The sequence below is a fragment of the Salmo salar genome, chromosome 03 (genome assembly GCF_965601325.2).
Source record: "Salmo salar chromosome 03, fSalSal1, whole genome shotgun sequence".
Classification (NCBI taxonomy): Eukaryota; Metazoa; Chordata; class Actinopteri; order Salmoniformes; family Salmonidae; genus Salmo; species Salmo salar.
Window position 1 is genome coordinate 9,240,547 of NC_138293.1, and position 13,589 is coordinate 9,254,135.

The window sequence follows — 13,589 nt, forward strand, 5'->3', positions numbered from 1 at the left end:
TGGTCACCTAATCATCCCCAGGTTCCAATTCTCATTCCTCTCCCCTGTAACTATTCCCCAGGTTGATGCTGTAAATGAGAATGTGTTCTCAGCAAATTTAAAATAAGGGTTAAAAATAAATATGGTGTTTCACAATGTGTTACTATCCAGTAATGAATGTCCACTTTGCCCCATACATGTTACACACAACAGAATAATTAACTGTTGGGAAAGCCACAAAATGTAAGCCTTTTTTCCCCCAAACATGAATTACTGTATATTTGTTCAGTAAATGTGTGGTAAAACTCTGCCCAGGAGGGCCCAATGTTCTGAATAAAAAGTACAGTAGGTGGCGGTGCAACGTTGGTTACGACGTTTCAGCCAATGAATGAACAGAGACCAGTGTTTACGACCTTTTTACGACAAAGGTTCTTTATTTCCCGTGTTTACATCCAAATCCTGTTCAATGCCAGAGATGCCCAACGCTATTTAGTTGCAAATGCAAAAAACGGCATCGGATGGAAGCTTTGACGAGAGACGGTTAGTAAAGTTACTCTCATAGAAACTCATTCCTTGTCGAGACCTAGCATACATTTGGTGTATAATGTCTGAAAACGTTATTTATACGCTCCGTCGTTTACATTTTGGCGGCACGTTCTTTGAGGGTTTGAAGTGTAAAGCAATTTTGAAGTTCAGTTTGCATAATCTCACGAGTCTGATATTTAGAGGCATTTAAGTCACATTTCCACCAACCAGCTGTAAGTTATCTGTTCATATAGTAGAAATCAGAGAGAAATACTTGACCTGGAGGTGAAAGAAACGCACACCTGTTTAGGCGAGGTGCTGGCTAGCGGAATATAACGCTTGAAAAAGAAAAACAGAGCCTCACACTCTAGGAGTTCAGATGTAATAATGTAATAACCACCGTTTGGACAGACAAGCTGTCTTTCTCAGGGTATAATGACAAAAACTGCAGGTCACTAGTTTATATAGTGTCAAAGGACACACAGGTGTCTGTAATCATGGCCCGGTGTGGCTTGATATCATTGGTTGCTTTACAGATATAAATAGAACATATAAAAAACATAAATGGATATACGATCATAGATACAATTTGTCTACATAAGCCTACAAACATTTACAATGACTAGCAAAATCACAAGAATGGTGCTACGATGCTCTGAGATTCGTACTTTTAATGTGCGCTTCGTTTTACCCACATCATTTTTACCACAAGGACAAGTTATAAGATAAATAACTGCCTTAGTGGAGCACTTGATAACAACATTGTTTGGGATCTGTTTCCCTGTTTGGGGGTGTTTGAAGGATCTACATTTGTAAGTGCCATTGCATTGAGCGCATCCATTACACTTGTAGTTGCCATCCGGAAGAGGCGCAAATAGACGTTGTGTAGGTGTATTTTGGGGTGGTAAATCAGAGTTTTTACCAATTGATCTCTGAGATATCTGCACCGCGGGAATACGACCATGGGTGGGTCAGAAAACACATTACCGATACGGTCATCGGATCTTATAATTTTTCCTTGGACTACTCATAAGATACCTGCCAAGAAAGGGTTATCAAAGAACAGGACTATAGGAAGGTCTCTGTTATCCAGCTAACTGAATGTGTCTGCTGTAGGTCCCCCTATCATCTCTGTTATCCAGCTAACTGAATGTGTCTGCTGTAGGTCTCCCTCTCCCCCTATCATCTCTGTTATCCAGCTAACTGAATGTGTCTGCTGTAGGTCCCCCTATCATCTCTGTTATCCAGCTAACTGAATGTGTCTGCTGTAGGTCCCCCTATCATCTCTGTTATCCAGCTAACTGAATGTGTCTGCTGTAGGTCCCCCTATCATCTCTGTTATCCAGCTAACTGAATGTGTCTGCTGTAGGTCCCCCTATCATCTCTGTTATCCAGCTAACTGAATGTGTCTGCTGTAGGTCCCCCTATCATCTCTGTTATCCAGCTAACTGAATGTGTCTGCTGTAGGTCCCCCTATCATGTCTGTTATCCAGCTAACTGAATGTGTCTGCTGTAGGTCCCCCTATCATGTCTGTTATCCAGCTAACTGAATGTGTCTGCTGTAGGTCCCCCTATCATGTCTGTTATCCAGCTAACTGAATGTGTCTGCTGTAGGTCCCCCTATCATCTCTGTTATCCAGCTAACTGAATGTGTCTGCTGTAGGTCCCCCTATCATGTCTGTTATCCAGCTAACTGAATGTGTCTGCTGTAGGTCTCCCTATCATCTCTGTTATCCAGCTAACTGAATGTGTCTGCTGTAGGTCCCCCTATCATGTCTGTTATCCAGCTAACTGAATGTGTCTGCTGTAGGTCTCCCTCTCCCCCTATCATGTCTGTTATCCAGCTAACTGAATGTGTCTGCTGTAGGTCCCCCTATCATCTCTGTTATCCAGCTAACTGAATGTGTCTGCTGTAGGTCCCCCTATCATGTCTGTTATCCAGCTAACTGAATGTGTCTGCTGTAGGTCTCCCTCTCCCCCTATCATCTCTGTTATCCAGCTAACTGAATGTGTCTGCTGTAGGTCCCCCTATCATCTCTGTTATCCAGCTAACTGAATGTGTCTGCTGTAGGTCTCCCTCTCCCCCTATCATCTCTGTTATCCAGCTAACTGAATGTGTCTGCTGTAGGTCTCCCTCTCCCCCTATCATCTCTGTTATCCAGCTAACTGAATGTGTCTGCTGTAGGTCCCCCTATCATGTCTGTTATCCAGCTAACTGAATGTGTCTGCTGTAGGTCTCCCTCTCCCCCTATCATCTCTGTTATCCAGCTAACTGAATGTGTCTGCTGTAGGTCCCCCTATCATGTCTGTTATCCAGCTAACTGAATGTGTCTGCTGTAGGTCTCCCTCTCCCCCTATCATCTCTGTTATCCAGCTAACTGAATGTGTCTGCTGTAGGTCCCCCTATCATCTCTGTTATCCAGCTAACTGAATGTGTCTGCTGTAGGTCCCCCTATCATCTCTGTTATCCAGCTAACTGAATGTGTCTGCTGTAGGTCCCCCTATCATCTCTGTTATCCAGCTAACTGAATGTGTCTGCTGTAGGTCTCCCTCTCCCCCTATCATCTCTGTTATCCAGCTAACTGAATGTGTCTGCTGTAGGTCCCCCTATCATCTCTGTTATCCAGCTAACTGAATGTGTCTGCTGTAGGTCTCCCTCTCCCCCTATCATCTCTGTTATCCAGCTAACTGAATGTGTCTGCTGTAGGTCCCCCTATCATGTCTGTTATCCAGCTAACTGAATGTGTCTGCTGTAGGTCTCCCTCTCCCCCTATCATCTCTGTTATCCAGCTAACTGAATGTGTCTGCTGTAGGTCTCCCTCTCCCCCTATCATCTCTGTTATCCAGCTAACTGAATGTGTCTGCTGTAGGTCCCCCTATCATCTCTGTTATCCAGCTAACTGAATGTGTCTGCTGTAGGTCTCCCTCTCCCCCTATCATCTCTGTTATCCAGCTAACTGAATGTGTCTGCTGTAGGTCCCCCTATCATGTCTGTTATCCAGCTAACTGAATGTGTCTGCTGTAGGTCTCCCTCTCCCCCTATCATCTCTGTTATCCAGCTAACTGAATGTGTCTGCTGTAGGTCCCCCTATCATCTCTGTTATCCAGCTAACTGCATGTGTCTGCTGTAGGTCTCCCTCTCCCCCTATCATCTCTGTTATCCAGCTAACTGAATGTGTCTGCTGTAGGTCTCCCTATCATCTCTGTTATCCAGCTAACTGAATGTGTCTGCTGTAGGTCTCCCTCTCACCCTATCATCTCTGTTATCCAGCTAACTGAATGTGTCTGCTGTAGGTCCCCCTATCATCTCTGTTATCCAGCTAACTGAATGTGTCTGCTGTAGGTCTCCCTCTCCCCCTATCATCTCTGTTATCCAGCTAACTGAATGTGTCTGCTGTAGGTCCCCCTATCATCTCTGTTATCCAGCTAACTGAATGTGTCTGCTGTAGGTCTCCCTCTCCCCCTATCATCTCTGTTATCCAGCTAACTGAATGTGTCTGCTGTAGGTCCCCCTATCATCTCTTTTATCCAGCTAACTGAATGTGTCTGCTGTAGGTCCCCCTATCATCTCTGTTATCCAGCTAACTGAATGTGTCTGCTGTAGGTCTCCCTCTCCCCCTATCATCTCTGCGTCTGTTAGTTCCTCCACTGCGGCTGGTGTCTGCAGCTCTATGGCAAGTTGTTCAGCAGAGAGACGTAATGGACTACGGGTTGGTGGAGGAGTTTGTCACCACTGTGTTGGAGATAGTTCCTGATATGATGAGTTACAGGGAGAGAGTCCAACTCATCATGGGCCTGCGAGCACAGGTGAGAGATGGTGCTGATGGGTGGAGACGAGGGAGCCTCCAGAGTTCCTCAACTCTCATCTCCTGACGTGTACACCATAGTACCGTACCATATTCTATGAGGCTTTTTAAACACAAACCCTTACGGGCAACAGGTAGCCTGGTGGGTTAGGGGCTTTGGGCCAGTAACCGAATCACCAGGCCCACTAGTTATGAGCAAGGCAATTAACTCTAAGGTGCATCTCAGGGGGAGTGGGATATGCAAAAAACACATTTCCATTTCACACCTCACACTTGTACAGGTTACCCTCTTGTACATACAGTGGAACAGGACTATATACACACACCCTAATAATCATTGATGTGCTGCTTTTAGTGTATTTTTCTGGTGTATTTATTGGTGATGTATTGTGCAATCAAATTTCCCCTCTGTGGGATTAATAAAGTACTATCTTATTTTAGCAAAACGTTTTTGCAACACAAACTACTTTCTTATTGGACACATTCATATGGGTCCCTCCCTGTTTCAGACCATTTGCTTCCTAGTGAATACACTCCCAATATACTGTTTCTATTTTTGTTGTCCCACCCACCAGACCAATTTTAATTGCATTCATAACAAATTGAACTTTTACTTCATCAGCTGGTTCTGGAGTTGTGTCGCTCTGATCACCTAGCCAACCCTGAGACTATCCAGCCACACCTGAACAGGATGAAGACCTGTATCATCACTCATAGGGACAAGGAGGTTAGTACTACCCAGTAACAGATCACAACTTGTAACGCTGCTACTTAGTTGAATTTATTGACTGAGCTATCCATACTTGCTGTAGATTTCTGATCCAGAGGTGGAAGCGTCAGAATCAAACTTCCTGAAGCTGATTCAAACTCTGCTGGAATACCCAGTTGAGAAGGAATACTTCTTTCAGGTCAGTGTTGTAACTAAGGAGCTGCTGATGATTTTAGATTTTATTTGATTAGGATCTCATTTAGTCCTCATTTGCTCTAATCTTCCAAGAGTCCTTGATGATGATGACTCCAAGAGTGAATGCTTTTACAAGGAAGTGAAACTTAGATTTAAAAAAAGTACTGACTATTGGGCCTCCCGAGTGGCGCAGTGGTCTAAGCTTTGCCACTAGAGTTTCTGGGTTCGAGTCCAGGCTCTGTTGCAGCCGGATGCGACCCGGGAGACCCATGGGGCAGCGCACAATTTGGGCCAGCGTCGTCCGGTTTAGGGGAGGGTTTGGCCCGGCAGGGTTGACCTTGTCCCATCGCGCCTTGTCCCACTCCTGTGGCGGGCCGAGCATCGCGCACGTTGACACGGTCGCCAGGTGTACGGTGTTTCCTCTAACACATTGGTGCGGCTGGCTTCCGGGTTAAGTGGGCATTGTGTCAAGAAGCAGTGCGGCTTGGTTGGGTTTTGTTTCGGGTGACGCACGGCTCACAACCTTCGCCTCTCCCGAGTCCGTACAGGAGTTGCAGCAATGGGACAAGACTGTAACAACTAATTGGATACCACAAAATAGGGTAGAAAAAAGGGTAAAAGTTTAAAAAGAAAAAAAAGTACTGAATATCCTCTACTTGTTTGTTAGAGTGTGTTTCCAGAGGAATTTGGCCCCAAGTATGACTCAGCACTGCAGACTCTGGTGTGGGAGTTCCTCTCCAGGCTGGAGAAGCTGCTTCCGACACCAACCCTTCAACAGGTACCAAGCTAACATCTTAATACCTTCATCAGGGACCATGCTAACATCTTATTACCTTCATCAGGGACCATGCTAACATCTTATTACCTTCATCAGGGACCATGCTAACATCTTATTACCTTCAACAGGGACCATGCTAACATCTCTATTACCTTCATCAGGGACCATGCTAACATCTTATTTACCTTCATCAGGGACCATGCTAACATCTTCATTTACCTTCATCAGGGACCATGCTAACATCTTATTACCTTCATCAGGGACCATGCTAACATCTTATTACCTTCATCAGGGACCATGCTAACATCTTATTACCTTCAACAGGTACCATGCTAACATCTTAATACCTTCACCAGGGACCATGCTAACATCTTATTACCTTCACCAGGGACCATGCTAACATCTTATTACCTTCATCAGGGACCATGCTAACATCTTATTACCTTCATCAGGGACCATGCTAACATCTTATTTACCTTCATCAGGGACCATGCTAACATCTTATTACCTTCATCAGGGACCATGCTAACATCTTATTACCTTCATCAGGGTCCATGCTAACATCTTATTACCTTCATCAGGGACCATGCTAACATCTCTATTACCTTCATCAGGGACCATGCTAACATCTTATTTACCTTCATCAGGGACCATGCTAACATCTTTTTACCTTCATCAGGGACCATGCTAACATCTTATTACCTTCAACAGGGACCATGCTAACATCTTATTACCTTCACCAGGGACCATGCTAACATCTTATTACCTTCATCAGGGACCATGCTAACATCTTATTACCTTCATCAGGGACCATGCTAACATCTTATTACCTTCATCAGGGACCATGCTAACATCTTATTACCTTCACCAGGGACCATGCTAACATCTTATTACCTTCACCAGGGACCATGCTAACATCTTATTACCTTCATCAGGGTCCATGCTAACATCTTATTACCTTCATCAGGGACCATGCTAACATCTTATTACCTTCAGCAGCATACTTGCATAACAGTTGTTTTTAAAATTCACTGCACAAAGATATTTGTCCTTAAATGACAAATGCCCTTTAAGTGAATAACTAGATGGTTATAACAGAGTGAAAATATGCATAAAGACACATTTCTTAAAAGCTACCACATGTGTTTTTATGTTATAATACAAAATGGGATACATTGGTCTTTTTAAAAGCCATTCTCTCTCTTCCCATTAGACTGCATCTTGGTTCCTACCTGACCCCTCTGTCCTGGAGGAGTGTGTGCAGTGTGTATCCCACCCTCAGCCTTTGAAGACCCTTCTCCAGCACCACAACAATATATGTGGACATGTAGACACCAATGGTAGGAGAAATAGGCTTTGGACAGGAAATAATGTTATGTGATTGAAACTTTTTCTGGACCCCTCGACCAACAGCTGAAAGTCCCGAAGCTTCTGCACATGTGGGGGATTCTTTACTTTACGCACAGTCTCTGCTCAAACTAGTAGAAAACCTCCCTTCAATTTGGACAGGAATTAATGTTATCAGATAGCCCTGTAACATTTTAATGTTTGGCTTTAATGTTTTAATATATACTTTTTTTTCTTCTTCTACTGTCTTCTGCTCTACTAGTAGAAAACCTCCCTTCACATTTCTGACTGTCAGACGTGAATGACAATTCTTAAAGTTTTACCAGTGCAACGTCCATGCAGCATCTCTGCATACCAACCATTTCATTTCAGAGTTCATGGAGATATGCATTTAGATCTTCTTGAGTTGTACAGTGTTGTTTTGAATTATGTAGCCTACAGTGAGCATTATACTATGCTTAGTAACGTTATACTATGCTATTATATTTGGTTGTGTTATGTAGAATACTATTCAGACTTTGATCTAACTTGAATAAACATGCACCATTCACCAGAGCATCCTGTTCTCTAGGAGTAGAGGAGAGACAGCGTAGACTAGAGAATCCCGCACATGCACAGAATCTTCTGGACCTTTAGCCGTCGGGAAGAGGGGTCTAGAAAAGTCGGATCTGCAGCCACTCCATATGAGGATATAACATGTTAGCCTTTAATGTTTATTTTTTATATATTGACTTTTCTTGTCATCCTGTCCTCAGGTCTGTTTTCTGGCGACAATCAAATCCCAATCAAAGCTGACCCAGACGTCCAATCAGAACCTGTGCAGCAATGTATGAGCCCTGTCTCATCTGACAATGAATCAGAGATGACCCCTTTGTTGGAACTGGGGATTGATTCAGACCAAACTGTAAATAAAGAGGTGGAGCCTAAGCACAAAGAGGTGGAGCCTATGCACAAAGAGGTGGAGTCTTCTTCTTTAGAGGTAGGGCATATATACAATGAAACTACAGAGAAAAACATTAAATACAACACACCAGGTAAAGAGCTAGCAAAAGTGATGAAAAATAATACATATTTTCACCACCTTAACACTGACAGTGGGCTGAAAATCCAAGGAAAAGCCCACAGCAGCCAACAGGAAGTGCAGGATAGTTCTAGTTTGTCTACTTCCTGTCGGCTCCGTCAGCCCAAAGTGCTGCTACACAGACTTGATATTACTGATATGCTGTTACCTGTGTCCGAGGTCTCTGCAACACCGAGGAGAGAGAGGCTTCAGATTGACAAAGTGGGACAGAGAAGAGGACAGGTCATATCACAAAAGAGTGAGTGGAATATCAATGAAGAGCCCTCTGATGGTCAACCTCAGTATTCTCTGGCCCCTGACCCATCCCCTACCTCAGGGCAGCCTAAAAGAAGCAAGCGTGTCAAAATATGCTCCTTGTGTAGAAAGACTTTCAGCGAAGCAAAGGATTTGACTGCACACATGAGATCTCACAATGAGCAGAGCCCTTCCAAGTGCACCCAGTGTGGACAAGACTTTGAACACCATGAGGACTTACAGAAACATCAGCAGAATGTGTGTGAGGAGGCAGCTCAACCAGAAGAGGACAACATGTCTACGCCATCTTTTAAGGAGGATAACATATCTACGGCATCCATGGAGGATCAGACGGAGCTAGCGTGCACGGAGCTATCAGCGTCGGCCAAAGCCAGGACATGCCGTGTGTGTCATAAAACTGTCTATAGTAGAAGTTATTTGAGAAAGCACCTTAAATCCCAACATGGTCAACACCTGAAGATGCACAAGAAACACAAAACGTTTTTCTGTTGCTCTTTGTGTAATAAGTCCTTTGATCTTTCTGAGCCAAACAAGTGTGAGGTGAACCAACAGCAATTCCCCAGGAAGGCACACCCAGAGGCCAACACACTTATAGCTGCAGTGATACCGCAGCCCTCAAGCACTACATCCCAGAACCCAACAACCTCCAATGCTCTGCCCATTCAGGCACAGTTCTACAAGGACTACAGAACATGTCTTTTGTGCAATGAAACTTTCGATACTGCAGAGACCATGAGAAAGCACCTAAGATTTCAACACAATATACTGTCTTGCTTGTGCCACGATTGTGGGGAAAGTTTCTCAAGCAAATTAGATCTTCAGAAACACTCAAAGAATTGTTTGAGTATTCCAGATTCAAGAAAATGTCAAGAGTGCAGGAAAATTACTTCTCAAACAACGCAGCCGCAGACAAACATTTGTCAGGAGATGAACCAAAGACAACAGCAACTACCTGCAGGGGGAAATGAGATGGAGATCCCTCAGTCTTGCAACACAGACATTAACCACTTAAATGACTTGCAGCAATGCCAGCCAAAGGAGTATGAGGAGATTCACTTTCAGAGAGGACAGCAAGACTGGAGTGAGGAGGTTGATCCAAACCAGCATCCAGGGGAGGTTGATCCAAACCAGCATCCAGGGGAGGTTGATCCAAACCAGCATCCAGGGGAGGTTGATCCAAACCAGCATCCAGGGGAGGTTGATCCAGGGGAGGTTGATCCAAACCAGCATCCAGGGGAGGTTGATCCAGGGGAGGTTGATCCAAACCAGCATCCAGGGGAGGTTGATCCAGGGGAGGTTGATCCAAACCAGCATCCAGGGGAGGTTGATCCAGGGGAGGTTGATCCAAACCAGCATCCAGGGGAGGTTGATCCAAACCGGCATCCAGGGGAGGTTGATCCAGGGGAGGTTGATCCAGGGGAGGTTGATCCAGCGGACAGAAGCCGTTCTCTGGTTCCAAGGGATAATGGGACAGGGATTCCCCAGTGCCACAGCACTTCACCCCAGAACCCAACAACCTCCGATGCTCCCCCCACTCAGACGCAGCCACCTGGCATCTCCACCCCCCCAGCCTCTCTAATGTCTAGAACATGCCCTTTGTGCTCAAAATGTTTTGCTTATAAAAAGACCATGATGCAGCATCTGAGACGTCACTCACAGGGTCAGGGACCCTTCTTGTGCACCATATGTTCAAAGAGCTTTGGTACCGCCAGCGATTTGAAGAGACATCAGGGAATTAAGAGCGGTTGTGGGCCAAATCATCGTAATCTCGCCGTACCTGAGAATGTTCCCACAGAACAAACAGCTGTCTTCTCCTGCCCCCATTGTCAGGGACAGTACACGAGTGAAAATAAAATGAAAGCACACATGGTATGTCACACAGGAGATGGGTTCACCTGTAGGTTTTGTGGCAAGATATTTGCTGAAGATAAGAAATTACGCAATCATATTCGCTCTCATATTGACAGACGACATCTATGTGACACATGTGGTAAAGATTTTACATCTCTGTCTAACTTGGAAAAACACACACTTGTACACACAGGAGAACGGCCGTACATTTGCACAGACTGTGGCAAAAGTTTTAGTCTGAAGGGTAACCTGAAAGTCCATCAACAGAGTCATACAGGAGAGCGGCCATTTGCATGCACAATGTGTAAAATACGCTGTTTCACTCAGACTCATCTAAAACGACATATGTTGAGGCACACAGGAGAGAAGCCTCATAAGTGTTTGGCTTGTGGGAAGACATTTCAACGGAAAAACACATTGAGGAAACATCAGCAAGATTCGTGTTCTTAGTTCTTGGCTTTTACACACTTCTGAGACGCAGACTCAGTTATAGTTTTTATCGCTCAACATTGATAACATTTAGTTGATAACATTAATGGCTTGCAATTGGTTGTAGGTTCTAGTCAACCGACAAGTTGGCATCCATCTTTTGCTACTCTCCCTTTTTGCATATTTGTAACATCTAGCAGTTTTGTGTGTGTGTCTATATATATATATATATATACTGCTCAAAAAAATAAAGGGAACACTAAAATAACACATCCTAGATCTGAATGAATTAAATAATCTTATGAAATACTTTTTTCTTTACATAGTTGAATGTGCTGACAACAAAATCACACAAAAATAATCAATGGAAATCCAATTTATCAACCCATGGAGGTCTGGATTTGGAGTCACACTCAAAATGAAAGTGGAAAACCACACTACAGGCTGATCCAACTTTGATGTAATGTCCTTAAAACAAGTCAAAATGAGGCTCAGTAGTGTGTGTGGCCTCCACGTGCCTGTATGACCTCCCTACAACGCCTGGGCATGCTCCTGATGAGGTGGCGGATGGTCTCCTGAGGGATCTCCTCCCAGACCTGGACTAAAGCATCCTCCAACTCCTGGTGCAACGTAGCATTGGTGGATGGAGCGAGACATGATGTCCCAGATGTGCTCAATTGGATTCAGGTCTGGGGAACAGGCGGGCCAGTCCATAGCATCAATGCCTTCCTCTTTCAGGAACTGCTGACACATTCCAGCCACATGAGGTCTAGCATTGTCTTGCATTAGGAGGAACCCAGGGCCAACCGCACCAGCATATGGTCTCACAAGGGGTCTGAGGATCTCATCTCGGTACCTAATGGCAGTCAGGCTACCTCTGGCGAGCACATGGAGGGCTGTGCGGCCCCCCAAAGAAATGCCAACCCACACTATGACTGACCCACCGCCAAATCGGTCATGCTGGAGGATGTTGCAGGCAGCAGAACGTTCTCCACGGCGTCTCCAGACTCTGTCACGTCTGTCACATGTGCTCAGTGTGAACCTGCTTCATCTGTGAAGAGCACAGGGCGCCAGTGGCGAATTTGCCAATCTTGGTGTTCTCTGGCAAATGCCAAACGTCCTGCACGGTGTTGGGCTGTAAGCACAACCCACACCTGTGGACGTCGGGCCCTCATACCACCCTCATGGAGTCTGTTTCTGACCATTTGAGCAGACACATGCACATTTGTGGCCTGCTGGAGGTCATTTTGCAGGGCTCTGGCAGTGCTCCTCCTGCTCCTCCTTGCACAAAGGCGGAGGTAGCGGTCCTGCTGCTGGGTTGTTGCCCTCCTACGGCCTCCTCCACGTCTCCTGATGTACTGGCCTGTCTCCTGGTAGCGCCTCCATGCTCTGGACACTACGCTGACAGACAGAGCAAACCTTCTTGCCACAGCTCGCATTGATGTGCCATCCTGGATGAGCTGCACTACCTGAGCTACTTGTGTGGGTTGTAGACTCCGTCTCATGCTACCACTAGAGTGAAAGCACCGCCAACATTCAAAAGTGACCAAAACATCAGCCAGGAAGCATAGAAACTGAGAAGTGGTCTGTGCAGAACCACTCCTTTATTGGGGGTGTCTTGCTAATTGCCTATAATTTCCACCTGTTGTCTATTCCATTTGCACAACAGCATGTGAACTTTATTGTCAATCAGTGTTGCTTCCTAAGTGGACAGTTTGATTTCACAGAAGTGTGATTGACTTGGAGTTACATTGTGTTGTTTAAGTGTTCCCTTTATTTTTTTGAGCAGTGTATTTTTTTAGTTTTTTTTAAATTTCTGTTTTGTGTCAAATGTTGCATTTTGTTTTCTGTCAGCATTGTACAGCAACCCATTGACAATATGTAAGTCTACAAGAGAGATTGAAATAAGCACAACAGAGGTAGACCCGTATGCATTTTGAATGTAAACAAGTATAAATTGTCACCCCTCCAATGCTCATGTGCTGTGACCCTATTTACTATAATGTGTTGATTTCTTCAGTCTTTATGCGACGTGACCTGCACAGAACACAGGAAGTATAATCACTGAGTTATCAGTGAATTATTCTCATTTTTGTGTCAATTTAATCCTGTAAGGGATGGGTTGCCAACTGGCAATTTAACACAAAAATAAATTGTCATTCACCACAATCTGTTAGCCTTTTTTCCCCACACAACTCTGCCCAGGAGGGTGCAATGTTGTAAACATTTCAGATGGAAATGTGACCGTCCATGATCCATCCATTCCCAGTCTGCCCTGTCCTTTCCTTGTGTGCGCTACTGTTACAGTAGGTGGTACTGCAACGTTGGTTACAACGTTAAAGCCAATTAATGAACACAGACCAGTGTTTACAAACTTCTTACAAACAAAGGTTCTTTATTTCCTGTGTATACATCCACCTGGTCCGTGCTATCCGGGATCCTTGGGACGACTCTACACCCCCCCCCCCCCCCCCCCCATTGAAGTAGACATTTATAAAATGGTAAGGGTTAAGGTTTTGTGCTCCCGAGTCGCGTAGCGGTCTAAGGTACTGCACTTCAGTGCTAGAGGCATCACTACAGACCCTGGTTCAATTCCAGGCTGTATCACAGCTGGCCGTGATTGGGAGTCCCATA

At 44.9% G+C, this 13,589-nt stretch overlaps 1 protein-coding gene across 2 annotated transcripts; it reads left to right on the top strand.

Moving 5' to 3' along the window:
• The first annotated feature begins 411 nt into the window (after positions 1–411).
• Positions 412–13,124, top strand: LOC106597148 (uncharacterized). 2 transcript variants are annotated; one of them, XM_045714462.2, is made up of 7 exons: positions 418–519; positions 4,109–4,311; positions 4,933–5,037; positions 5,123–5,218; positions 5,882–5,992; positions 7,206–7,332; positions 8,095–13,124. In XM_045714462.2, exons 1-7 carry the CDS (start codon positions 498–500, stop codon positions 10,974–10,976), a joined length of 3,546 nt encoding a protein of 1,181 aa, XP_045570418.2. In that variant the 5' UTR covers positions 418–497; the 3' UTR covers positions 10,977–13,124. The 2 variants fall into 2 exon arrangements, with proteins under 2 accessions (XP_045570419.2, XP_045570418.2); XM_045714463.2 differs by lacking the exon at positions 4,109–4,311 and having other exon boundaries at positions 412–519.
• Positions 13,125–13,589: the final 465 nt, after the last annotated feature.

Bases quoted from the DNA above. Each gene is read 5' to 3' on its own strand.
- LOC106597148 (XM_045714462.2), top strand. From the start codon at position 498: ATGGAAGCTTTGACGAGAGACG. The intron at 5,038-5,122 runs GTTAGTACTACC...TACTTGCTGTAG, and splicing joins TCACTCATAGGGACAAGGAG to ATTTCTGATCCAGAGGTGGA. The intron at 5,993-7,205 runs GTACCAAGCTAA...TCTTCCCATTAG, and splicing joins CGACACCAACCCTTCAACAG to ACTGCATCTTGGTTCCTACC.